Source organism: Brienomyrus brachyistius, chromosome 9 (assembly GCF_023856365.1).
Source record: "Brienomyrus brachyistius isolate T26 chromosome 9, BBRACH_0.4, whole genome shotgun sequence".
Taxonomy (NCBI): Eukaryota; Metazoa; Chordata; class Actinopteri; order Osteoglossiformes; family Mormyridae; genus Brienomyrus; species Brienomyrus brachyistius.
Window position 1 is genome coordinate 20,685,424 of NC_064541.1, and position 25,775 is coordinate 20,711,198.

Here is a 25,775-nt window from a genome sequence, read left to right on the forward strand (position 1 = left end):
AATGTCATTACTACCGCTAAACATTGCACAATACAGCGAAAATAGTTCCTCTGAACCGGAAGAACTCTTCACTGATGACTAAAGGTGATACGCATCTTGTTATCGTTGCTCTTTTATTCCTTGTAAACGAAATAAAACAAGCTCATCTACATTATAAACAGTATTACAGCACTAGTCAGCTAATCCAATATACATTTCTTAACGTACCAGCATTTATCTCTTTTTTTAGTACTGCATAGACATTAGACTTTTCATTTATAATACATAATTATCATATATGCCCCCCAAAAAGTAATTCCTGACGAAATAAGAGTCACGGCAGGGTGAAGTTCAGTGCTCCCGTGAGTCGCGTATTCCATGGCTTCACAGCTAGAGAAAACAGACAACGGGGTATCAAAAGGTAGCACACCACACAGAAACATTATCCTCTTAATTCCCGACCTCAAAATTACGACAAAAAACAACTATCCTAAAATCTCGCTCGTGGGAGTTTTACTTACACAAAAATGTTCTGAGGGCAGAAGGAAAAATTATTGGGTCATCTGATAGGTTGGTTTCACCTCCTCTAGTTGTTTGGACCCACCTCCTCTACAATCTGATTGGTTATCTCTCTGAACCAATCATATTTCCTCCAGCCCTCAGAACAGTGTTGTGTCAAACTCCCATGAGCTAGAATCTTTGCTACAATAAGTCAATACTTAATATAGTAATAGTAATCTTAAGATTAGCTTTTCTCTCATTAACACGCCATTAACAACTTTTAAATGAATAACAATCATATGTCATAAACAGTAGATATTAACATGACAAAACTATATATATAACAAAAGGAACCCAATCATGCATTGAGTTTACAGAAGATAAACTCACAATTATATGATCATGTCCAGGTATAAGTAATATTATAATTATATAAGTTATAATATATAAGTGGCTTATCTCACGTAAGAGAACATATTTATGGGACAGAATTACACAATATCTTCAAGTATTCAGATAGGACTGAAGGAACAATGACTTCCGAGACAAAACAAAGGAATCCCTAGTCAACTCAACCCTGACTGCACAAACCAACAATCAACAAGGTTCAAGAATGATCAGATTTTGCTTAAAAAACATACACACCGATGCACACATATTAGTAGGAACAGGTGGAAGAGGAGCATTTTGGCTTAATGGAGATCAGAACCGACCAGAACAATCTGTCTGATGAGTCCAGATACTTACTGAGCTGCCTCTTTGAGTCAGACGGCTGTCGAGAGGCCTATTGTTATATGAGATGTATCGTTCTGGTAAAAAAAAACAGAACAGAATATGGTCAGATGGACCAATGAGAGCTTTAGCTTTCCACAGAGAGACGGGATTGGGCCGAGGGGCCGTCAGGAAGCAATTCAGCGCAACTCGGGACGCTGTTCTGTTTCCAATTACGCGGCAGGTAGCAGCCGGCACTCGGATTGCTGTTGCCAGTTCAAGCGCTGGTACCGTGTCAGCTGGCCACCAGGGGGCAGCAGAGAGGCAGGAGGAGACACTTACCGCCATAATGAAGTTGTTGCTCTGCTGCTGGAGGCCCTGGTCCTTCTGAAACAGGGCCCGCGGAGGCCCCTGCCGTGGGGAGGATGAGGATGAACATGGGAGGGAGGTGGTGTCGCTGGAGAAGGTATCCATGGGAGCACTGGGGCCGGCCGGGAGCGTGAGGCCATTGAGCCCCGTCACACTGTCGCTGGACGTGCCCTGGGAGGACGTCTCGGAGCTCTCAGTGACTGGGACGCAACACACAAACGAGGAAGAAACAGAGAGAGAAAGATGAAGGTGTAACATGCAGCTCTCCTGTGGAGCCGCTCCTGTGTCTCACTGGTCACACACCCATGGAGGGCTGGCTGCCGCTGTCCTGCTCCAGCTCGTCCTCCTCGATGCAGTCGTACGGCCAGTGCCCGAAGGAGGACGTCCCGGGGAGCGGGTGGGCGGGGGAGGGGTAGAGGTGCAGGTTGAGGGAGCCCAGCAGGGAAGACGAGGACTGGCTGCTGGAGGAGGAGGTGCTGCTGTTGGAGATGGTGGAGTGCGGCCTCTTGAAGGGGGTGGAGTGGTCGAACGTGGACACGGCGACGGAGGCTCGGCTCCGGGACTCTGAAACACGTACAGGATGAGTTAGGGGCTAAAAGACAGCATGACAGGGACAGAGAATTCCGGCATTCCTGTGCTGATGGCCACAGACCTTCATTAAATCCTTTCGTTATCGCTGTAAAATAGCCCTTAGTGCAGCTCAGACTGTCTGCTGGCCCCCGAGGACCAGAGCGGGAGACACCGTCGCGTTTTTCCTCTGCAATAATAACTTGTCAGACCTTTTCAACTTCACTACAGCCGTAGTCTGCATGGTGCTCAATTAGATCCTGATATTTACATGCGGGTGGGACACCTGGAAATCAAACAAGTCCTGGCACCCACATCGCCCCCCCCCCCGCCGGAGACAAACAGTGAATCAGGGAGCCGACCACTCCCTCCTTTGGGCTGCGAAATTCTCCACACTGTCTGGTTCTCTTTGAGTCCGCCCACGTGTCTCCAGGTAATTAAGCTGTAAAGGCCGCAAACCGCAACCTCCGACTATTCAGAATCAGTCAGACATTCGGGTATCAGAGATCAGTATTTTGGCTCGGTAGCTGAACACTGGAGACACTGCGCACAGTGATGCGGGTAGAGATTCGTCATTGTTATGGAAACGGAGGGAAAGCTCAGAGCTTAAAATGAGCTGCTGATTACCAGGTAACTATCGATAATAACAGCCAGAGCCGCAGTATACCTGAGCCCTTCATGATGTAGTCGATGGCTCGGTCGCTGATGGCGGCCTCGCTGGGTTTTATGTCCATATAAGGCTTGTTTCCGATCCCCATGGACACCATCTCTTGCATCCGCAGCTCTGAAGATGAAAACAAAGCTACAATAACTAAGAAGTTTGTTTTTAATGTAGCATGTGAGTCCGCACTATCAAACCAGCATGGTTTGAGGCCCTAAATTGACTTAAATTTGGTCGGTGTGGAATGTTAGGGTGATCCTAGCCTCTTTCTAACGATCCCCAACAGCTATGAGACTCTCACCTCGGTTTCGCAAAGCCTGCCTCCACAGGATCTTGCCGATGATGGAGGTCCAAGCGGCCTTCGCTTCTGCCGAGCTGGCCTGTAAGATGAAGGTGTCCTGGGATTTCCGCCGCCGGAACCAAATCTCGAACCGTAGGCCGCTGTCCCCGACGTTCTCTGTCATGCCAATCTCAGCTGTCTGAGGGGACAGGATGGACACTCAGGGGACAGGATGGACACTCAGTGGACAGGATGGACATACATTTCTCTTATTTCGTCTGTAATACTTCTGAGACAAAAGGAAAGGCTTCAAAAATGACTAGAATACCATTTCTGGGCATTACTGTGCCTGAAATCACAGTACAAGTGGAATGTTAATTTAATCCATCACTAAGACCTCTATCCTATTGAGACAGAGGGATACAAATAACCAAACGTATGTTGGGTTGGTTAGAAACATAACGGGTCTCAGCAGCTGCATCTATAGTATGAGAAACGTGAGCAAACACGTGACGTCCTCTACAGGGGACACAAACGAGTGGCTGAGTCGCAGGAGGCTATACCTTGTAGGACTGCTTGTAGATGTAGATATCATAACCACCATCGATCTTCTTGGTTTTGCTGAAGAGGATGAGGTCCTCGAACAGGAAGACACGGCGGAGGTACTTCCTGCGCCCGCACCAGACTATGAATTCGTCCTGACTTCGGAGCTGCCCCTGCTCCTTCAGGTTCACCTGCCGGTGGAGGTGGAGGTTCACGCCATGGAGGACAATGAAGGCTGAGGGACGCGTGCGATTTGTGCTCTACAGTAATTTAATATTAAAAACCACTTTGAAAACAATTCTGGCTGATAAACTGGCTTAGAAAGTTGGATAAGAATACTTGGCTTTTTTTCGGAGTGGATTTCACATCTATCCTGATCCTGAATGCTGTCATTGTCATTGTGCCACCCAGGGCGCTGTAAAGGGGGGGGGGGCAGATTGGACTATTCCAAAGGCTCCTGAGCGACAGGGGTCCTAAAAAATGTGGACATAATATAACTGGCCTGGGCTGGGCGCACAATATATGCTTTCATGGGACCCAAGATCTCTAATGACAGCCCTGGTCTAAGGTGGCCCCCCCGAGTGCCTCCACCCTGCCCCCGTGCTCACGTCACATCCACGGATGGCGTCCATAGCCAGCAGGTCGTTGCCGTGCCGCAGCTGGAACTTGACCATCTCCTCGGCGGTGCGCAGGTCGCTCAGCTCCTGCTCCTGCGAGTGGCCGCACTCCTTGATCAGGTCCTTCAGCAGCAGGGCGTACTTGCTCATGCGCTGGATGGGCTTCAGCAGGTAGGAGGCCAGGTCCATCTTGTCCCCCAGCTCCAGCTGCTTGTTCTGGGGAGCAGGGCAGGCGGTCAGTGAACAAGCCCAGAAAGGAGCCCAAGTCCCACCAAAGTGCGACAGGGACGGACGGCCGCCTACCTTGAAGAAACCATTACCATGGCTGGCCAGCAATGCGTCCGACTGGGGCTTGTTCTTGCTGTAGAGGGCGTACATCCCGAACTGATCCTCCTGCCAAGAGCGACAGACCGCTGATACAGTCCGTTTTACCCTAAACCCTCAGCCACGAGTTTGATTCATTAGTAATTTGATGCTTTGATTCATTAGTAATATGTCATTATTTACCATTAGCCTGTCAATTCACAGCAAGTGGTACTAGAAGCTCACTGCTACTGAACACGGAACAAGACAATGCGTTCAGATGTCTGCCTTTTCTCACAACACATTTCACATGAACACCATGAAGCAGTTAAAATGGCAGGTCTTGTGACCCTAATGGTCTTCATGTGGTCTGGATGTAACAGCCTTCAGTGAGGTACTTAGCTCAAATTTATCCAGTTACGTGCTGTGGAAAACTAGTCATTAAGTGTAAACTGGTATGAATACATTTCCCATATTCTGTTTACTCCTATCACTGCAGTATAGCACAGCATAGCCTAGCCTAGCATGGCATAGCAATACTTGGCAGAGCATAGTGTGGTATAAGATAAGAGGGGCTCACATGCCGCAGGAAGCAGCTGCTGATGGACAGGGGTGAGTGGGCACAGTGCTCCAGCTCCGTAAGGAAGTACTGGCTGTGAAAGTCGCACAGCTTCTCCAAGTTGCCGAAGATGATGCTGCGCTTTCCGCGCAGGTCCTGCGGCAGGTCCGGCCGCTCCATCTCGGGGAAGTAGCTGTCAATGATGTAGCTGAGCGATCGCACATACTCCCTCTCGGTAGCGATCATCTCGTCCATGATGTGCTGGACTTTGCTATCAAAAACAGACGACCACACGAACCTCTGTAATTTCTTAAGCAAAGTACTGACAACTATATTTGTACTGGCACTTGTTTTTTGGGCCTGCACTGGGAAGGAAAGTCATTGCCAGTCTGATTGAGACATTGTTCTTAAAATGACAACGCTAAATTACAAAGCATCCAACTGTTTTTAGCCATATATTCAGGCAGAGATTGAATATCTTTCAAAAAACACATGAAAATTAACTGTTACATAAATGCAAATTACAGGAAACACAGAACATTCCAGGGGCTATTTCTGCATCCACGGAAGCTACGCAGCCACAGAAGAAAACCAGTGTAACCAGGACTTTCAGGCCTCGTGTCGAGGACACACACCGTAGGCGGATCAGAGACACCAGGTCACAAACATGGATGTTTTCTAACCTTCGCATGAGAACGACATGCGACTCAAACCCCTAACCTAGAGGCAGGAGGCAACAGTGCTACCCAGTAAATAAGAAGGTCACCCGTTCCCAGTAATATGGGTAAGTGGGCTAGGTGCTGTGCCTGCGATCGGAAGGTCACTGCTTCAAATCCCTGGGTCAGCATAATGACATCATCACTGGGCTACAGTGACCACCTAATCCATGTCGAGGGGGGGACATTATGAGCTACTTCAGGTTTTACAAACTACCTTAAAACCGAAAGACCCCTGTGTTTGGCTAATTGGTTCAGTTCTCCTTGTGCTTTGACTGGTTTGTTTCCTTGATTGAAAGACTCATCCGGCTGTTTCACATTAACATTAGTGACACATGCATGATTAGAGGAGACTGACCAATCAGCACACAGCAAGAACTCAGTGCCAAGTTGTTTTAATAGAAATGGTAGTTCACAAACCCTGTCCTGGCTCATAGTGCCCCCCCCCCAATGGATTAGGTGGTCACGCTACGGCGGCCCTCCCGCTCCAATTACCCCATTGACTGGCTGACCTTACTTCTCAAAAAGCGATGCTGCTCTATATGAAAGAGTCAATGCTAAAGAATCCCTACTTGCTCTGCTTTCGAGGGTCCTCCTCCTGGTGCATGCAGCTGACCCCAGGGGGGGAGGACATGCTGCGGCTGCGGCCCAGTGGGGGGCTCTTGACATCGGGCCGCTGCAGCCTCTTGTCGGCGCACACGTTGTGGGCCACCTCCAGCCCCTTGATGTAGACACCGGTGTAGCCGTGCGGGCTGTCCCGTGTGGACAGGTCATAGCTCATCGTCTTCTTCATGATCTTCTTCAGCGGTTGCTTGCGGTGCCGCGTGGCGTGAGAGACCACCGGCTCAGACTGGCAGGAGGCAGACGAGTCCACGGTGCAGTCGCTGTCTGTGTCGTCGAACACAGACGGGCACAGACCCAGCGCGTCGCTCCCAGGTGAGCCGGGGGAAACCGGAGAGAGGGCCGAGGACAAGGTGGACTGGCTCTTGGAGAAAGGGCCCGGAGATGGGGCCTTGGTGTCCTCGTGGTCCAAGGCAGACATTGCTCTGGATTCTGAAGGTGCCATGCTGGGCAGCAAGCAGGTGGCCACACCTGAGGGCTCACCGGTCTCCACAGGGTGTTTCGGACCTGCCATGGCTTTGGACAGGACCTCCTCCAACTCCTGCCGCGTCTTCTGGCACTTCTGCCAGATGTTGTTCCATTGACTGAGCTCACGCTCACTGCTGAGGTTCAGCACCATCGCATTGAGGGAGCTGAAGTTCTCCGGGGAGAACTTGGAGGCCTCGTGGTGGTAGTCCTGCAGCACCTGCACCACCGCTGAAGGATATGGGGCGCTGCTGCTCTCCATGCTCAGATGCTGGAAGTAGTTCTGGCAGTGCTCCATCCACTGATCAACCTGTAAGGGATTATGTATTAGACCTAGTAATGAACATATTTTACTCTTGTAGGAATAAAAGAAAATTGCCATTGTTCCTTATTGAAGGCTGAAGTACTTTATTCAAAAGGAATCCTTTCTTAAACACTGCAGAAGAAATGGCAAGGTTACACGGAAATGCAGAATCACGCAAAAGTCTTAAGAGTTCCAGACGTTCGACATGCCCACCGAGTCGTAGAACTCGTACAGGCTGAGCAGGACGTCAAGTTCAGCTTTGCGCCTTTCGATGCGACCCGATACGGTGCCAAGGTACTGCTTTAAGTCCAGCAGGGATGAGCTGGGCACGGAGGGGGAATCTCTGATCAGCTGTTGACCGTGCTTTTGGTGTTGCTGTGGTAGAAGATGAGACATTGCACCTGTGTCCGGAAACCTTCAAGTTCTCATGTTTACATCATGTTCTCATTAGTAGACACATGTAAGAGTACAGGCAGGTGTCGGGGAACACTTGGCCTAAATGCAGCTACAGGATAAATAGACACATTTACAAACAAATCCAGTGACGATAAATAAGAGCGCAGCCACAAATGAGCTCAGCAAGGCTTATTTTTTCTACAATTTTCAAAGTGGGGTCATACTCTTGTTTTGATATAAGTATGAAGGTTCTGGGAACCAAGGACGTGTCAGTGTTTGGTACTCTGTGTGGCAGGAAGAACATGAAGAGTGCTACTGGAGATCAGGGGGGGGAGGCGATTTACCGCTGCCTCCTCGAGGAAGGAGCCCATCTCCTGCTTCATCTGTCGGAGGTCATTGAGCGACAGGTTGACGGAGTCCAGGGAGGTGAGGTGCTTCTCCCCCTCAACGCTGAACCATAGTCTGATCTGGAGAGTGACGGTTAGATCTGTTTTTACATTCCTATTTATACAATAAATACATCCACCCAACTTCCATCCGCTTATTGAGTACAGGGCGATGGTGTTTGGCAGGAGCCTGGCCGGGCAGCCTAGGGGACGACCTCAGAGGGGGTGCTAGCTCTGAGGCAGGGTCATGTTGGCCATGAACCCCCCAACCCTGGAGGCGTGTGGAAACAATGATATCCAACAAGTCGCACTTCAGTGAGTAATGGGTACAAATTTTATACATACAGTACTAGTCAAAATTCTGGACATACCTGCTTTTAATGCATTTTATGTCTGTTTTAGATGTTATTAACCTCATAGTAACAGGCTTTGAGGCGATGAAGTGATACATATCAAATGCTGAAACGACCAAGGAAGTGTTCAGCATCTCAGCATTTTCTCAGATTTTAGACTTAGTCCAAACGCTCCCTTTGATCTGATGACGACCATTACGGAATCTCGGCACACTTCCGAGCAGCTTCCCGATGCGGCTACCTGGAATGGCCACACTGAGTTTCTCAGTGGTGAAAAACAGATGATTTTTGGCAGGTGTGCCCAGACTGGTACAGCATGTATGCAGATATATAACCATGGCCATACTTGGTCGCTCCCCTCTTCGAACTTGCGGACCTCCAGGAGGCTCTCCAGCTGTTTCAGGGACTTGTTAGAGAGGATCACCAGTTTGTGGACCTCCTCATCTACTTGGTTGTACAGCATGTTCACCATGTCCACTGCATCCCTAATGTAAGGCGGTAAAAGAGTGTTTAAGGCCTTTTAATTCATCTAAGATATTCAGATTATTTCACTCCAGAGGTGGTCACCTTCATCTCCTGCCTGTTCTCCAGAGGCAGCTCAGTACCTGTAGCTGTCGTTTTCGCTGGCCTCCTCCTTCCTGATGCGGGCCAGCACGGTTCCGCCCTCCAGTCGGAGCCGGTTGAGGTGCGTGTCGTCCAGCACACTCTTCATCAAGCTCCTCTGACGCTCAATGATCTCCGCCACGTCCTACAGGAAAGGCCCTCAATCGGTTACTTCCATGTTTTATTTTTTCGGGCAGCAGTTACAGGTATTAAACATTGTAAAAACTGAGAGCTGTAACAGAAATACTAACAGAAGTGATAAGTATCTGTAGTTCATCTCCTAACCGCACTTACAGCATTTTTCACATTTCGTTTTATCTGGGTTAGTGTGTGAGACTTTGGCTCTCACGGGAACACCACCACGCACTGCCCCACCGCCCGGGTAACCTGTTTCCATGGTGACCCACCTTTGAAGTGTGCAGTTTGCCACTGGCATTGAGGGTGGCGATGGAGCCCCGGAGGGAGGAGACAGCCGACCTGCAGCTGCCGGCAAATGGTTCGATTTTCTGCGGGTTCCACACAGTGTGGTTAGAATAAGGAAGCCGTTCACAGCCCCTTAAAAGGGCCACAACTGAGCTTTCATGTGACGTCTCTGGTCACTGGGCACCCCTACCCTTCTAAACTGGAGCCAGTGACTGTGGTCGTACGTGAAGCTGCCCTCCAGGTCCCGGGTGAGCTGGCTGGGGTCCACGTGCTTCTGCAGAGCCTTCAGAGAGGTCAGCAGCTCGTACTGCGGGGGAGGGGGGGGGACATCACACACAACACTCACTAACTACTCATCTAGGACTTACGAGGTCGAGTCCCGGCTTGAGTTCAAACTCAGGGTGATCACAGTTTATAAATAAAAGTCAGAGAATGGAAAGGATTGAAATTATAACACAAAAACCACTGTAATTACTACTGTAATTAGTGTAATTGTAATTGCTACTGTGACTACTGTAAATGCCCACCAACAGGGCAGAGCAGATTTGGCCCAGCACTTGCCAGAGCAGTAACTGAAATTTGATTAATCTAGTTGTCATTTCTCATCTTCAATACCATTCTGAAAGAGGAGGGGGCCCCCTGGTGGCCACTGAGCCCTATGCAGCTGCTTAGAGGGCTTATGCCTTGATGAGCCCTATCCCTAGTGTGGGCCCGGGGTACCAGCTCATGGTCATTCCCTGACTAAGGACGCCTCATTTCAGGAGGGCCCCAGAACTTCATGCTGGCACAGCTCACACATTGACCACACCAGCGCCTCGTGAAGCGACGCGTCGTTCTCCTGTCGACACGCCCCACCGTGTCACTAAGGGTGAGGCTTCCGGGAATAAAGCACCTTAAACCCCGGCTGAATGAGCTAAGGCACATTCACAGGAGCCCGTCTGAACAGCAGCCAGACATCTACAGCATGACGCCCTCGTTACCTGAACCAGGAGGTCCCTCTCCAGCTTGGATGCGGCTTCCTTGTCCACGAGAAACAGGACCAAGTAAAGTGCATTAGGCATCAATGCCTGGAATGGAGAGAGAATGGACCGGAGGGTCACTGCATGGAACCGGGAAGCGTGTTAGTGAGTTCTGAGAATACAAAAAGGAACTGTACAGTTTTGTGCATTTATTGAGAGGAAATGGGAAATAAACAAGATGCAGTAATATTTAAAACTGTAATCATTAGTGCCCCACACAAAGCTGGTGTAGCCACAGAGAAGGGATCCTCTTCTCCCCTCCAGCCAGAGTCGATGAGCCCTGGTCAGCTACACCCGGCCTGCGGCCTCACAGACACTCCAGGGAAGACTCTCAGAGGCAGAAATTTACAGGAAATGCAATGAAACAGTAGGCAGGGGGTCAGAGCTGGGGGGGGGGGGGGCATGGACACCCTGGCTGATTCAGGAGGCCCAGCACTTTATAGGGGCTCCTATATACAAAAAGAACCATCATTTATACGCTCGGGAAACTTCATTCCATCGTTCCATCTATGATTCTCCCTCCCCCTGCTGTTCTGCAAACTCTATCAGGGACCCGCATTTCTTCAGGTTGAAAATAGCAACCTTAGTAGGGGGGATAAGGGGATATTTTTTAGGGGGTCCAGAATTCCTAGCTACACCCCAAGGGTCCTGGACGGGACTGACTCTCGGGACGGGACTGACTCTCGGGACGGGACTGACTCTCGGGACGGGACAGCTGGCGAGGATAGGGAGGCCTCTGCTAGCCAGCTCTTTACCTGGATTTCGGACAGGGACGAGAGCAGAGTGGGGCTGGGCTGCTGCCTGCGAGTGTCCACCAGGAAGGTCAGACCCTGCTCCCTCCAGTCCCTCCTGAAAACGCATCAGCAGCCGAGTTAGACAGCGTCTCCCCACTCAGAGATCCGCCAGAGCAGCTAAAACCTACAGCTTCTTCACACGACATTCGCTGATGATTCACATTCACATGATGAGTAAGTCCAAGTGTACAATCCCCAGGCACTGACTCACAGTGTGTCTACTACAGGTATGTCATGTGAGCTCGCTGCTTACCGGAGCGTGGTGTAGTAGTAGCCAATCAGAGAGGCCATTTCTTTGGCTGTGAATGCCTCCCGTGTCCAGACTGCGTTGCGAGAGCACACCTGTAACAGCGCTCGCCCGCTGCGGTCCCGGTTACCTATGGCGACGAAACGGTAAATTCAGCTGCTGGGATAATGTGGTCACCTGCCAGTCCCCAAACAAAACAGAAGATCACCTACAGCTTCACACTTTTACTGCATTATCAGGGCATTAGCTGCATGCCAATACTAATGGCATATAAATATTAGAACTCGTGGCCATAAGTGGAAATTAGCGGAAGAACATTTTAAAACGAATTTGAGGAAGCACGTCTTTACACAGTATGGAATAGTCTTCCTGCTGGTGTAGCACAAGCTAAAACCCTGGGTTCCTTTAAATCAGAGCTAGATAAGATTTTAACAACTCTGAGCTGTTAGGTAAGTTCTCCCCAAACGAGCTTCATGGGTCGAATGGCCTCCTCTCGTTTGTAAATTTCTTATGTTCTTATGAAAAATGAATCACTAAAGCCAATGTTATCCGATTATCTAATTTCAAAAAAATTTTACGAAACAGAGGGAAATCTGGCCCCTATCGTGATATCGCCATGAGACATGCGCCCTTTTCTCACGTACCCGGTAGGACGACAGCCCCCGATGACAGTAACTCCTGATTGACCTCTGACACCAGCCTGGGCAGATGCAGAGTGTCGTCAGCAGCGGGTGCCGTCGGGAGCACAAACTGCTGCTTAGGGGACGTGGCAGCTGACTTGGGAGACTGGGGCGGGACCCCGGTATGGCTGTCCCGTCGGTGCTCGGTGTCAGAGGCAGACCCGTGAGGCCCTGTGGGGGGGGGGGCAAGAAGACGGCAAGCCAGCCTTGTAATTAACGCCGAAGAGGCCACCAGCTGCCTCCTCACCTGCACTGAGCCCCGCGACTTCAAAAAGCCCCCAGGAGCTTCTCTTGAAAGACACTTTGTTTGTTTGGCTTAGCTGCGCTTTCAGACGCGGGGAGCAGCCACACCGTGGAAAGACCTGCCTACCCCAAAGACCCCAGGATGAAAGGCCACACATCCCAAACGAACCCAGCACCAAGAGAGGAGCACTCACCACATGCCAAACCCTAACCTGCTTCCTGCTCTCCAAAACCCCCAGAAGGAAACACATGTAAGCCTAAATCATTCTCAGTGTAAGAGACAACATATTTCATGGACCTCACCCATCTCCCCCTTTTGGTTTCCGTAGGTAAGACCTCATCCCGGCTCTCGGGTACGGCGTTATTCCCAGGTAGGAGAGCCCTGAATTATCCCGAGTCGTCGCTTCTCCGCTCGCCAGCACTAGCTGCTCCGGCGGAGGCGGGAAATGGCGGTGATGATGTTACGCCGCATGCCACCCTCCCACAGCTGGAACTCCAACACCCCAGGGCCTGCTTGATTGACTACTCACACTCCCAGCTGCAACAGCTTTCTCCCAGAACCCCCCCCCCCGCCCCCGGGGATGATTGCTGTCAAGCCTAGTAATGTAAATCGTGCCCCAGCCAACAGCGCCTGGGGGGTTGAAAAGAGCCAGCGAGTGCAGCCTACAGTGTAAGGAACCATGTAACAAAGTAAAAACCCTGGGGGCGAGGGATAGTCCACTGAATCATTCAAAAGCTTAACACTCCTTTCCAGACACTGACACACCTTATACCCCAATCCAGTGCATTTCAGCAAGTGAGACTACCTCTGAAACGATGGGTTTACTGTGCTTTCAGAAAGCAATTTGACCACTTTTTCCAGTTGTTCATGCTGTAGACATTCCAAAATCGATACAACTGATTCTTTTTTCTGTCAGTTGACACACAATACCCCATAATGACAAAAAAAAAATTCAGCAAATGTATTAAAAAATAAAACTGAAATCTCTCTTTAACAAAGGGATCCAGACCCTGCATTCATTAATTTGTAGGAGCATCTTTAACAGCTGCAGGTCTTCCAAGCTAGACTTCTACCGGTGTTGCACACCTGGATTCCCGCCATTCCTCCCATTCTTTCCGGCAGAACTGCTCAAGTTCTGTCAGGTTGTACTGGGAATGTCGGTGACCCACAATATTCTCCCTGCAGATATATTATTCTGTTCTACTCCAAGATTTAACTTGGCCAGTCACCGATTTCCAGAGACGTGTCCAGAGGCCATTCGCACACTTGGCTGTGTGCTTCAGATGCCGGAGAATGGATTTTCACAGTAGTCCAAAGCTGACTGCTCCCTGAAGAAGGTTTTCTTTGTGGACCGTCTTTGACTATGTTCATCTTTCCCTCAAGCTCTCAGTGTGATAGTTGTCGTCAGGCACATGTCTTTCCTTTAGGAATGGCTTTAGTGCAGACACTCTACACGTAAAGAGCTGATTGGCAGAGTATTGCAGAGATGGTTGTCCCTTCCGGAAGGTTCTCTCATCCTTACTCATATCTGTTACAGTGGACATTGAGTTCCTGGCCAACTCCCTGACCACGTCCTGGTCTAAATGACCAACTTTAGGAAGGGTCCTGTTAGCTCCAAACTTCTTCAGCAATCAAGGCCTACAGGCTCCTGGAAACCTTCAGTGTCTTGTTTGTTTTTATACCTTTTTCTACTTCAATGTGATGACACAACCTTATGTCAAAGGTGAAATGTAGGACCTTGTAAAGATAAAGCCTTTCGAAATCTTATCCAGTCAAGTGACTCCGAATTCCATTTTGGGTGCCACAGTAAATGCTAGATTTCCGTTTCTTATTTTTCATAAATTTGCACTTAATCATTATAGAGTATTGTGATTCAATTGATTAGAAAAGAAATCATTTCAATTCATATTGAAAAAAGGCATAGAAAATAGATAATAAAATGTAAATGTCTAACATCCATAGGGAGCTGGGGGAAAAAGCCAAATAGAAGTTGACAAAAAGACTGGCCAGATGAGGTTAAAGATTAACAAACATAAATAGCTTCATTCTGATGTAATTACATTACTCAAGCTGCAAAACACATTATTATAAGAAGGTGCAACTTCATGCGAGTTGTCCTGACTAAGTGGCACCATCCCATCGCAGTAGCACTTTCTGTGGCTCTGTTGAAACCCTGCATTCATGCAGGTTTCAATGCAGCTACTAAGAAACTGGCTAGCTTGGATTGGGTTGAGCTGGGTTGGAGAGGGATGGCATGGATTGAGTTGGGCTGGGATGGGATGGCTTGGACTGAGTTGAGTTGAGATGGGGTGGCATGGATTGAGCTGAGTTGAGATGGGATGGCTTAGATTGAGTTGAGTTGAGATGAGATGGCATGGATTGAGCTGAGTTGAGATGGGATGGCTTGGATTGAGTTGAGCTGAGATGGGATGGTATGGATTGAGTTTAGTTGAGTTGAGATGGGATGGCATGGATTGAGTTGAGGTGAGATGGGATGGTATGGCTTGGGTTGAGTTGAGATGGGATGGTATGGCTTGGGTTGAGTTAGGTTGGTGAATTAGCCAGCATCATGTAGCCATCCAACACAAAACAAAGTGGTAACCCAGAATAAAGCAACTACAGATCAAAGGGCAATTCCATCATCAGTCAAAGTCATTGTACCTTTAAATAAAACCCAAGACCGTTTTCCCCACTGTCCTTGAATTTCAGGTAGGAATGGCGCCTATGCGGAGGGACAGCCGTGGTTCTGAACCCCCCCCCACGGCGTCCTCCCCTGCCTCGCCCCGCTACAATAAGACACATTGTCTTGTGATGCAAACAATCCTGCTGGGACCCAAGTGCCCCCTCCCCCTCCTCAGAAGCACTAGCTAATGCCAGGTGCTTTGTGACATGGGGTCCTGCAGGTCTGTAACCGGACCTCCTGTGAATAAAAGCCCATGATTCCCAAAGGCTCCTGTAAACATCTTTTCTGTGCAGCATCACGCTGAAAACTCCATAGCAGATATGATTGTGTAAGTTAGGAACATACAAGGATGTGTGTGTGTGTGAATAAGTATGTGAGAGAAATATATATTGGAACATATTGATACAAGAATTAGCTACAGAAAATATGTGGAATATTTTAAATGATAACTAGTAAATACACTATGCGGGGGAGGGTCTTGGGGTTGGGGGCGGAGTCAATGTGTTTCCGTGAAAAACACCTTTTTTCGTTTTTAGTAGGCAGAGACCCTAAGCCAAACCGCAGCAGGGTTCCCCAGCAGGCAGCTGACAGCCACACCGAAAGCTCAGGCCATGAGCCCCGCTGGAGTAAAGCAGTCGCCCTCCCGCACCAAGCCCCATGGAATGAGTCAGACTGAGGCAGAGCTTCCTGGGCAGGGTGGCAGCCAGCACCCCCGGGGGCCAAAACAAATAGCATCATAACTGGTATTCGCTCAGCCGCAGCTCATAAACTCTGCAATCTAGATGTCCCCGTTGCGCTTCATATCTGAAGGGCACGGTTACTGGTGCCGAGCCTTTCTCTGCACCGCCACAACCCCCAATGTTTGTAATCATACACTTGAGCAATATGTGTCTGTGACTAAAGCTGTTTTTTTTCACATCACTGACAAAAAACTAAACTCCAAATCCTAGTACCTGAAGCAAAAAGTAGCTTCTGTCTGTCAGTGATGTTGACTAAACTGCTTCACTATTCTCCACTTTAACTGACTCTAAAATTTCTTATTGTTGTGCATCTACAGGGTCACTGGGAGCCTGAGTGGTTGATAGATGAATGGACTGATGGATGAAAGGATTCATGGATGGATGGTTCACCTGTTATTGCTGATTGCAATACTAAGAGCTGAAACACATTCTCATATGCTGCTTTCATTCTGAGTGATGAGTTTTGAATTGAACTGTAAGATGACAAATGCTATCGAATCGCTAATGCTATTGGGATGGAGCTCTCTACATTTTAACACCTGAAACCAAATGACAAAAACAGCCTAATCAAATTAGCAGCACTCCATTGGCTTAAAGACGAGGTGAGCTGGGTCAGACCAACAGACAACTCCACAGCAAGCAGACGACATTCACCTGAATCATCCTTAACGGAGCGGCTCTCAGTGCTTTGAAACGTCACCTCCAAGTCCAGTTTCCTGAACTTCAGGGCATATCCGTTCACGTTCTTCTTCAGAGGGCTGCTGTCCGACCCTCCAGAGGAGGAGCGTGCCCTGTGACCTTTTGCCAGCGATGACTTGTTTGTCCGCTCAAGAGACTTAGACCGCCTCTCTAACCTCCCGAGTTCAGAATTCTTAAGTCCTCGCTGAATGGGCACAACTGGCGTGTGTAACCGAGACTCCTGGCCCCCTAGCCATGTCTGGGAGGCAATCCTTTGGCCAGGGCGGTCTCTCTGACTGCTGCGGACACCCGAGTCTCCACTGGAGGAAGGCGGGCTGTCATCTTTGGGGACAGAGGCAGTGCCCTGCTCTGAGACTTCCTCCAGGATGGACTCGGAGCTGGACCCAAGATTCATAGGGTTCTGCAGGGCCTCCATGTAGGACTTACGGAAAAGTCTTCGGGTCTCAAAGGACGCCGAGTCACGGGGATGGCGACGGCGGGGACTGGGGTTACTGAGGTCCGTGCTGAAAGACAAGGTCCGATGTCCACCGCTGCCCCTATCCTTGGACCCTCGGTCTTCGCCCTTCCCCGAACCACCCTCGAGGATAACTGAGGATGACTGGCTCATTCTCGAGCCAAGACATTTATATTCCGAAGTGGCAAAGCCTCTGGCATACCCTCGGTCCTCTGCAGCCCCCGGCATTATGGCGAGGTCGGCCCCGGCTTCTGAGTGGCGCCTCAGCGGGCTGGGCTCCGACATGGTGGACTCGGCCCCCTGCGAGTGGAGGGAGTCGCGGGAGCTGCGCCGGCTGTCCAGGGTGCTGGTGGAGCCACTGGCACTGCAGGCACTGAGCTGGCCCCGGAGTGCAGGGCCACAGCGCGCCTGCATGATGGCGTCAGTGGTGCTGCGGACAAACAGTGGGCTGATGACGTTGGTCCACGGCGTGCGGTACACGACCGTGCCAGTGGTGAGCAGGCAGTTTTGCAGCGGGTGAAGGTTTCGCTCGCGGGTCACATGCTGCAGGAAGTCACCGGTGAAGATGCTACCATACATGCTCTCCGGCACGGGGATCTCGGCGATCGCCTGGCCACTCGCCGACAGGCATTTTATCACCAGCTTGACGTTCTTGCGACCCTGAGGAACCGCCTGGAGGTAAAAGTCGCCCTGTCTGAGCCGGACCTTGTGCAGCGGAGCAAGCTGTAGCACCACCTTCTCGTGGATGCACAGCGGCCAGCCCTCGTGATAGAGCAGCAGGCCCCGGAAACGAACCTGCAAGATACAAGAACAGCTGGTGAGCTACAGGTGAGTCATGCATATGGACTGGCACCTTGTTTTGGAATAACGCAGCCCGGAGGAAGGATCACCCCACTGATCACGTCTACCGACAGCTCCACATTCCACGCCCACGATGTTTGTCTGCCGTTTTCCAAGCCCCATTTATTCCTCGTTGTTAGCCAGTCCCGTCGTAAAGCCCATATCAACAGCGGCCCCTGTGATCCATTTTCCATGTTTTCTTATACAGGCCATATAACAGGATGGGGTCATGGCCTACTGGCCCAAGTGAGGGTGGTGTAAGAGCAGCCTGACGGAGACACCCGCTACCCAGAAGCACTGAGACATGCACCCAGCATGCACCGCATCTGCGAGATGCCGACATGCAGCACAAAGGATGCCCTGAGGGTGGAACTTGAATAAACTAAGGTAACTAATACATATATATGACGTTTACATTTACTTATCTGGCAGATGCTTTTGTACAAAGTGACAGTACTGAACAAGCACACGACTTGTATTTGGGTATAAGTGCTGTCAAGCTAAGCTCCCAATGACTGAGACGTACAAGACAGTTGCGGGATAAGAGGTATGTGAACATCCTGAACCTCATAAACCTTAGGAGGTTCATATATGAGCCACTGAGGATTAGTTGTAGGGATTGACTATATTACCAATATTGAAAATGATTCTACGGCTGTATTTCTGGTTTTATTTAGGACCCACTTCCTGATGTTCTGGCTACTCCAAGCTGTTTTTCCAGATGATATGGCAGGACCTCGGTGTCGTGGGGCTGAGCTGCCCTGTGGAATTATGGGAGGGGAGGGTTATCTCGCAAGGCTGAATACAGAGGAATAATATTACCCGGCTTAACCTGCAGAGCCCTGGCCCAGAGCGATTGGGGCTCCCGTGAAACGAATATTGGATGTCAGCATCCCTCTTTAGCGGTACATAGTTTTCTTTCTCCCCTCGCAGGTTGAGAAGCTTGTTTCTCGGGCCATTTCCCGGACAATGCTGTGCTCTGTCTTGGCCTGGCTTCCACTCATGACGGCGCTCTTCTCCCCACTGGAGATGCATCTCCCACCCCTCAGTCCCTCTTCAGTAAGATTTTAATTCTTTGCTGGCAGGGACGATTGCCATCGCACTTCCCCAGTCTGACCTCCCTGTCTCCACAGACCCTTCTCTGTGTTTTACCCCAGATCGACCGCCCCCACTCACACAAGTCTCCTGCTGGATGCGCTGCAGGATTCTCTTGGCAGGCAGCAAGAAGTCCACCAGGCAACGCAGGCCGTCGCTGCGGTACTGCCTCTCCACCACGCTGAAGAGCTGCCAGAGGACTGTGGCGGCGGTGGCGCTGAAGGGGGGGTACAGGGCCGAGAGGGTGCTCTGGATACAGCTGTCCAGGGACTCAGAGTCCTATGGGATGGAAGGGGGAGGGCTGGTGAGATGGGGAACCCTAAGCCCAACCCTAATCTTAAACCTAACCCTAATCTTAAACTTATCCCTAAGCCTAACCCACTCCATTAATATTATTGCTAATATATAATGGATGATAAATATCATCTAATTATTCATTCATACACCGTGACAATAGGACAGACCGATTTCAGCTAGCAGAAGCCAGTTGGTGAACAGTAGGGGAAGCAGGGATAAGCTTTTCACATTAAATAATGAACATTAAAGCAAATGTGTAATAATAATTATGCTCTCATTACAATTCCTGATATTAAAATCAGCCTGCAGATATTGCAGATATTGGTATGAGAATGAATGCCCCCAGGACGTGTTTTGGCTGCACACCATTCCGAGCTGCTCCGCCAGGCCCCCCATGAGCCAGGATGGCGGCCCAGATGCACCCAGTCAGTTCATGGGCGTGTTTAATAAGAGTAGAGTTACATTAGAAAGCTTCGCAGCTCCCATCTGGCTCTCCTTTGACACACAGGGACATGTATCTACTGAGAGTGGGGCTCAGGGTATGAGGGCAGAGCTGGCCATTAATGTGGTGCCCCCGGACCATTTTGGGGGACCAGGAGGGGGGGCTTAATTTAGCGGCCCAATTGAGATGCGGATGCTCTGCTGTGGTTCAGGCTTGAGTCGGTGACCTTGTGACCTGCTGAGCCATATATTGGCTCCCCCCTTATGTTCCATCCTCCCACCCACCAGTGTGGTCCTGAGCCTCGACAGACCAAATGTAACGAGCACCGAAGGAGCTACGAAGTGCAGCATTCAAGACGAGCCAAGCATCACCATCACCAACGAACCAACGATTGCTCTGGACACGCTACTACAGTGTCTGCTAATTCAACGAAGCTAGAAAGGGCGCAACAGCTGGTCCAGCACATGGGAAGATGGAGTATGTTTCCGTAGCGATTGCAAGGGCCTTGCAGGTACGCATCCACAACCCAGGAGGTGATTCTCCAGGCCTGGGACGGCACCCGTAGACAGCATGTTTCACGAACCCCACTACCTCCCCCCTCGCCACACACAGGATGTCAGGAGGTCACAGGAAATGTCCTCGCGGTTTGCCGTTCCGCGCTCAGGAGGGGAAACACCTGTTGGTATGATGTCACGGGTGGTGGACACAAAAACAAGGGCTGGAAAATCCTGGGAGTATCTCGTGTCTCCACTCCAGCACCCCATTGTGTCCACAGTGGGGAGAGATTATTTTTTTTTCCTGCCATGGGGAATGTCGTAATGCAATCCTGGAATGACACCGGTTCCGCTAGCAGCAGAAACACGCCGGCCAGAGAGCGGGGGCCACACAGGTTGTGCCAAAACAGCCACTGCGGTTTCACAAAGATCTGTAGCATCACCTCCAACCACAGAGGAGTCTGCGGATGCGCTGAGGCAGGGGTCCGTGCCCTGGGCCCCCGCATAGCGCTTCCACGCCCTCTGCCCTCTCCCGCCAAACCCCACCACTGATCAGCCAGTCCATTGTCAGCCTGACACACGGTCAGCTCCACGGGTGTCCTTTCCACAGGAAATGACATCACGGGGCCAAAAGAGCTGAGACACGGAGTGGAAAATGCCTTCCTGTCTGTCCGCCATGCTGGCAGCTAGGGCCGCAGGGAGTGTTTTGTAGTAACAAAAGGGGTGAATGTGTCACCACCCAGCGACATGGTGATGATGATGGTCGTTTCCCCTGCTGGCTGTGTAGCGGCGCTGTCCTGCCCCCCCTCCCCTCCACTAAAAATTAGGGGCGTGTCACTGGGCAGCTAGTGAGCTGGAGCGAGAGACACATAACAAAAGGGGGTGAGGTCATCGAGAGGCGCCGCGCTAAACACCAGCAGCTGAGGACCATGTCCAAGGCCGTATCCAAGAGAAGAATCACCACACAAGTACATAAGGGTTAGGCTGAGAGAACCGCAGTGCAGGAATCGCATTACACACATTACTTAGCAGATGCTTTTATCCAAAGTGACGTGCAATTGAGACAGCAGGGTTAGACGGTCCCTGAACGAATCGGAGGGTTAGGAGCCTCACTCAATGGCCCAAGCAAAACCAGTGTGACAACCCTGAGATTTGAACCAGTGACCTTCCATACACAGGCACAGCCTGAGCTACACAACCCCCCCCTGAGCAGGTCTGACTGCCAACTGAGCTTTGGCTGGAAATGTACCTTGAAACCAGAACTTGAATCTTAATCACAAGCCACAAACACAGCAGGAACCAACACGTTCTGTCACCAAAAAAAGGCTATTTGTGGATACAGGCTATTAGCTATAAATATCAAACGAGCTTTTGGTTCAGTAAAATGCCCCTGTTTGGCTGCTGAATTTCCTGCGGCCGTAGTGAGCCCATGGCGTGACCCAAGGCTTGTAATTAATGCTCTGTGAGCTTTGAGTTCTAGAAGCACCACTGTTGCTGTGTCCTTCAGCAAAACACAGGGTGTTCAGGAGACCTAAACAGGTACCTGTTAGCAAAAGCGGGCAAACACGGCCTGGGGGTCAGCGTGGATTTGACGGGGCATGACTGGTAAGTCATGTGACCGTGGACAAGTTGATGTATTCATAAACAGTGGAAAAGCAGTTAAAAGGCATTCACAGAAAACTCTCCTCTAATGACTTTCCCTTGCGAAAATTCAACATATGTCGGCGCATGAAGTTGGCCTAAGAAGATTTGGTAACACTTTCTATGAAGCCCCCTTTTTTAATGCATCACACATACCTTCATAATGCATTATAATGCATTCATAAAGTATTATAAACATGGTTATAAATATTAATGAAAAGGCATAACACATTTATTGACATGTTTATTACGCATTAGGAATGCTCTATAAAGCTCTTATTTATAATGCACTATAAATACCTTGCAATATAATGGATTATAACAGTCAGTAATCGAACTCCGGATGCTTTATACTGCATTAAGAAGGAATTTATAGTGTTTCATGAGTGGTTAGTTTTGAGCGGCTGTGACCATCTCACACATTGGAGTACATAAAAACATTAGGCCCCCCCCCCGGTCATCCCAGCAGCTGCACATGACAGAACCTGTCTCTCAGAAAAACCAGTAGCCTTGTTGGGATCGGCCAAATTCCAGGCAGAAAAATCCATGTGGGAGAGAACAGACACGCTGGAAGCTCGGCTGAAGTAGCACTGGCGGTTAACCTACGGGGGTCAGCTGGTATGATGTTTCTCCACGGCTCCAAATTATGCTTCTGAAATAGCTGTCCGACACACTGTAAATAGCTACGGTCGCACTGGGTGGGGTGGGGGGGAGCGACGGTCGCATTTACTGGGTCAGGGACACAATGGATCCGCGCACCAGGCCTCCAGTGGAGCATGAAGCTGCTCGGGGGGTGGGGGGGTGTCTCTGTCACACACAGACACACAGGCACAGCTGAACAAAGTGCACAGGATGTCACTCGCCCCACCAACAGGTGGCATCAACACAACTACAATGACATGAAAAACTGCCCATATGCTGTATTTACACCCCCCTCCTCCCCAATAAAAAGAGTCCCTACTTATCACCACAGGAAAGATGGAGGACTGGTGTGTGTGTGGAGGCGTGCGGGGGAGGGACTTCTTTTGTGTGAAGTCTGGAGCTGGGAATCAGGCTAGCTGAATGGAGTGCTTTGTGATGCCGCTGTACTGTAGCTGGTCCGGGGCGGGGGCTGGGGGCTGGGGGCTGGGGGCTGGGGGCTGGGGGCGGCCCCTTAACCTAGATGCTGGTGCCAGGTCTGGAGTGGGCTGATGTGTACCGTCTACCGGCCAGGTGCCTCCGGCATTGATCACTCCCGGATACAAAGGTGATGCCGCCATTCAGAGATCAGCAGAACCTGAACAGTCCGGGCACTGGAACCGGACAGAGCAGCATGCGGAACACAGATAGGAACAGCGTCCGGAACCAATGCTGGAGCAGAGACCCGTACCAACTAGATGGGACTTAAAGCTGTGGAAGCTGTTCGGATCACTTTTCTTCCCTGCAATTAAGGTCCAGAGATCCAGAGATCCACTGGATCTACTACTCACCTAACAGATGGTCACACGCACATATAAAATGAGCCAAAAACCAAATTAACTGAATTCCCGTTTGTGAAACTCAGACCAGGTATTGCGGCAGACCTTACAGAACAACATGTGCCTAATTACAAAATAATTATTATAGAAATCATCACCGCGTCATTGTTCATTGTGCCTAACAAAGGACCGCAGTGATGGTTTGGTTCTAGGTGGTTATGGAATGCAGGTTCTAGGTCAGATACTCAGTAATACTCCATCATTTATTGTGACGGGTAAAAATGCTCGCTTTCACTTCCCCAGAGTACATTTTCCATAAAAAAGATTAATTTCCTATGGAAGTGTGGCACTTTGTTTTACAGGATGTGGGGCAGGAAGCATGGAAAATGCTTCCCAGCAACTGGAGACAGGCCCCAGTTAGGAAGCCGCTTTCCGGAACCTGGCCGTCGTAGCAGCGTCTCACCAGCCCAAAGAGTTTGATAGTAAATGTGGCGAATGTGCAGAGACGCCGAAATGGACGCCATGTGTTCTGACACACGGCTGAGCCGCCCGCCTGGGGTGACCCTTTCAGATGCCAGTCATCCATTTCTTTTGTCTTCCTCCTATTTGTGTCAGTGGGAGTCTTATTCTCCACCGTTTTCATGACCACCTCCCACTGCACAGCGCACCAAAGCACAGGGCTCTGCGTTTTAGCGAAGGGGGTGGGGTCGACGCTGTGGTTCTGGCTGGTAGGCCTTGCTTAAACGTAACAATGTTTTTACTTCTGCAGAAATGTGGGTAAACAAGAGTCAGGCCGTCACGCTCCAGGGTATCGGGAGAAACGACGGTTTGCAGGTGGGAGTGCATCCCAACTTTTAACGATGTGGATGAGAATGGCCCTCGGGAAACGTTCTACAGCAGAGAACACTATGAGATAAGTTCTGTTAAATACAAAGCATGCACCAAGAAAAGAGAAATTAAATAAAATTACCAAGAAAATCCTCCAAATTCAGACTGATCTGAACTGAAAATCCCCCTTTGAAAGTATGGCCCATCAATGAAGATGAAAACAGATCTAGACTAAATAAACAAAGACAGTAACTAGAAATTCATAATATTTTCGTCTGAAGAGAGTTGCTGTGTCTAGACAATGACTGAAGCTTCTCCAAGCAAAGCTGAGAGCACAACAGCCCCGAACCACCTGGGCATTCGGGAGTCAGCAGGTGCGGGTGCAAGACAAGCAGACCTCACCGGACTAGGGATCTGAGGAGAACAACTTCAAACCACTCCATCATCCTCACCGGCGCTGTGTTTGAAGACCAGATTCCTCCTGCCAACTGTCCCCCCCCCCACCATAACTGAACTTGCCCCGACAGAAACCCGGACAGCTGAAGGCTAGCACTTAAAAACAGGGTGTCGAGGCTACGTGCCTACATGCATAATTTAGGGCTGAGCCAAGGATTGCAGGCCAGGCACTTTTCACAGAGACACATAGATGAACTCGTTATTTTCCAGAGAAGTTTTCTATAACAGTATGAAAGTGATGTACTTAAGCCTAATTGCACATCTGTTGTGCTAATAGACTAAATATTTCCATATTTCACACGTAAATATACACTAACATTAAAGTCTGTGATATATTAAATTACCCCAAACATGATCCTTTTTGGGGGGTCTGCACCTGAAAGTGTCATAGCGAATCCATATGACCCCCTCCCCCCCAGGTCGACTCCCCTCTGCCTTACCTTAATACTCAGGTAGTTGTCACAGCTACGGGATTTTGCCCTGGGGTGCATGTTGCCGAGTGACGCCCTTCAACAGCCCCAAACAGCTGGACCAGAGAATGAAAACTTCCAAACCAACAGGCACCCCGACCTCCCCTGCCCCCCCCACCCCCCAATCCCAGGAAAGTCAGTGACGGAGAGCCGGGCAGTGCAGCCGATTCCCAAGAGCGCGGAGCATGATCCGCAGTCCCACAGCCTCCCCCGCTGCTGCCTGCCGCTGGTCTGCCTTTCTCTCCCGGCGGATGGGAGGCTGGATCGTGCTGCAGGAGGGAGTGAGAGCTTCCCGCCGCCCACCCCAGCTTCCCCCCCCCCCTCCGCCACTACACAAGTCTCTCCCAGCTCCACTGATGGCCCTAATGTAACTTCCTTCACCATTCAACAAACTCACAACCTGACCCACGCACAACAATGACACCCACCCCCCCTCGCTTGCCCCCATCATTTCCCTCCTCCTCCGCCCTGCAGGGGTATGGCACTCACTGAGCCCCCCCCACTCCCCCCATACAAACCCACCTTCCCACCCCCTGACAGTCACTCATTGTATGGACAAAACAAATGGACTTGGGTTTCAGCTTATTCTGCTGGATTTCAAAAAGCAGTAAAGGAAAGATTCCAGAACGGGGGAGTCGAAGACATGGGGGGGGGGCATCCACACGCTGCAGACACACACCGACCCCTGACCATCTGTGGTATACATGCCAAATCTGAGTCATGCAAGTTTGATTAATTACAACAATACAAGGCAAACCTGACCAATTTGTAAACAAAAAACATTTCAGTAGCTTCTTCCTCAACAGACAAAATTTAATGAGCAGGGAGAAAAACAAAT

At 50.1% G+C, this 25,775-nt stretch overlaps 1 protein-coding gene across 1 annotated transcript; it reads right to left on the reverse strand.

Annotated features, from left to right (window-relative positions):
* Positions 1-96: 96 nt before the first annotated feature.
* zgc:158766 (uncharacterized protein LOC100009641 homolog) lies at positions 97-25,041 on the reverse strand. The gene is made up of 24 exons (XM_049025346.1): positions 24,908-25,041; positions 18,934-19,131; positions 16,419-17,712; positions 12,062-12,268; positions 11,424-11,547; positions 11,132-11,225; positions 10,338-10,424; positions 9,548-9,664; positions 9,342-9,440; positions 8,937-9,079; positions 8,678-8,816; positions 7,937-8,059; positions 7,410-7,571; positions 6,379-7,202; positions 5,112-5,361; positions 4,532-4,621; positions 4,220-4,444; positions 3,632-3,802; positions 3,090-3,267; positions 2,795-2,911; positions 1,864-2,124; positions 1,534-1,760; positions 1,228-1,289; positions 97-369 (listed from the first exon to the last, which is right to left on the reverse strand). The coding sequence occupies exons 1-23, from the start codon at positions 24,956-24,958 to the stop codon at positions 1,245-1,247; spliced, it is 5,226 nt and encodes a 1,741-aa protein (XP_048881303.1). The 5' UTR covers positions 24,959-25,041; the 3' UTR covers positions 97-369; positions 1,228-1,244.
* Between the last annotated feature and the right edge of the window lie 734 nt (positions 25,042-25,775).

Excerpts from the sequence above, each read along its gene's own strand:
- zgc:158766 (XM_049025346.1), bottom strand. The coding sequence starts at position 24,958 with ATGCACCCCAGGGCAAAATCCCGTAGCTGTGACAACTACCTGAGTATT. Across the intron at positions 9,441-9,547 it reads ACTGGCTCCAGTTTAGAAGG|AAAATCGAACCATTTGCCGG; the intron begins GTAGGGGTGCCC and ends TGGAACCCGCAG. Across the intron at positions 2,125-2,794 it reads CTACATCATGAAGGGCTCAG|AGTCCCGGAGCCGAGCCTCC; the intron begins GTATACTGCGGC and ends TACGTGTTTCAG.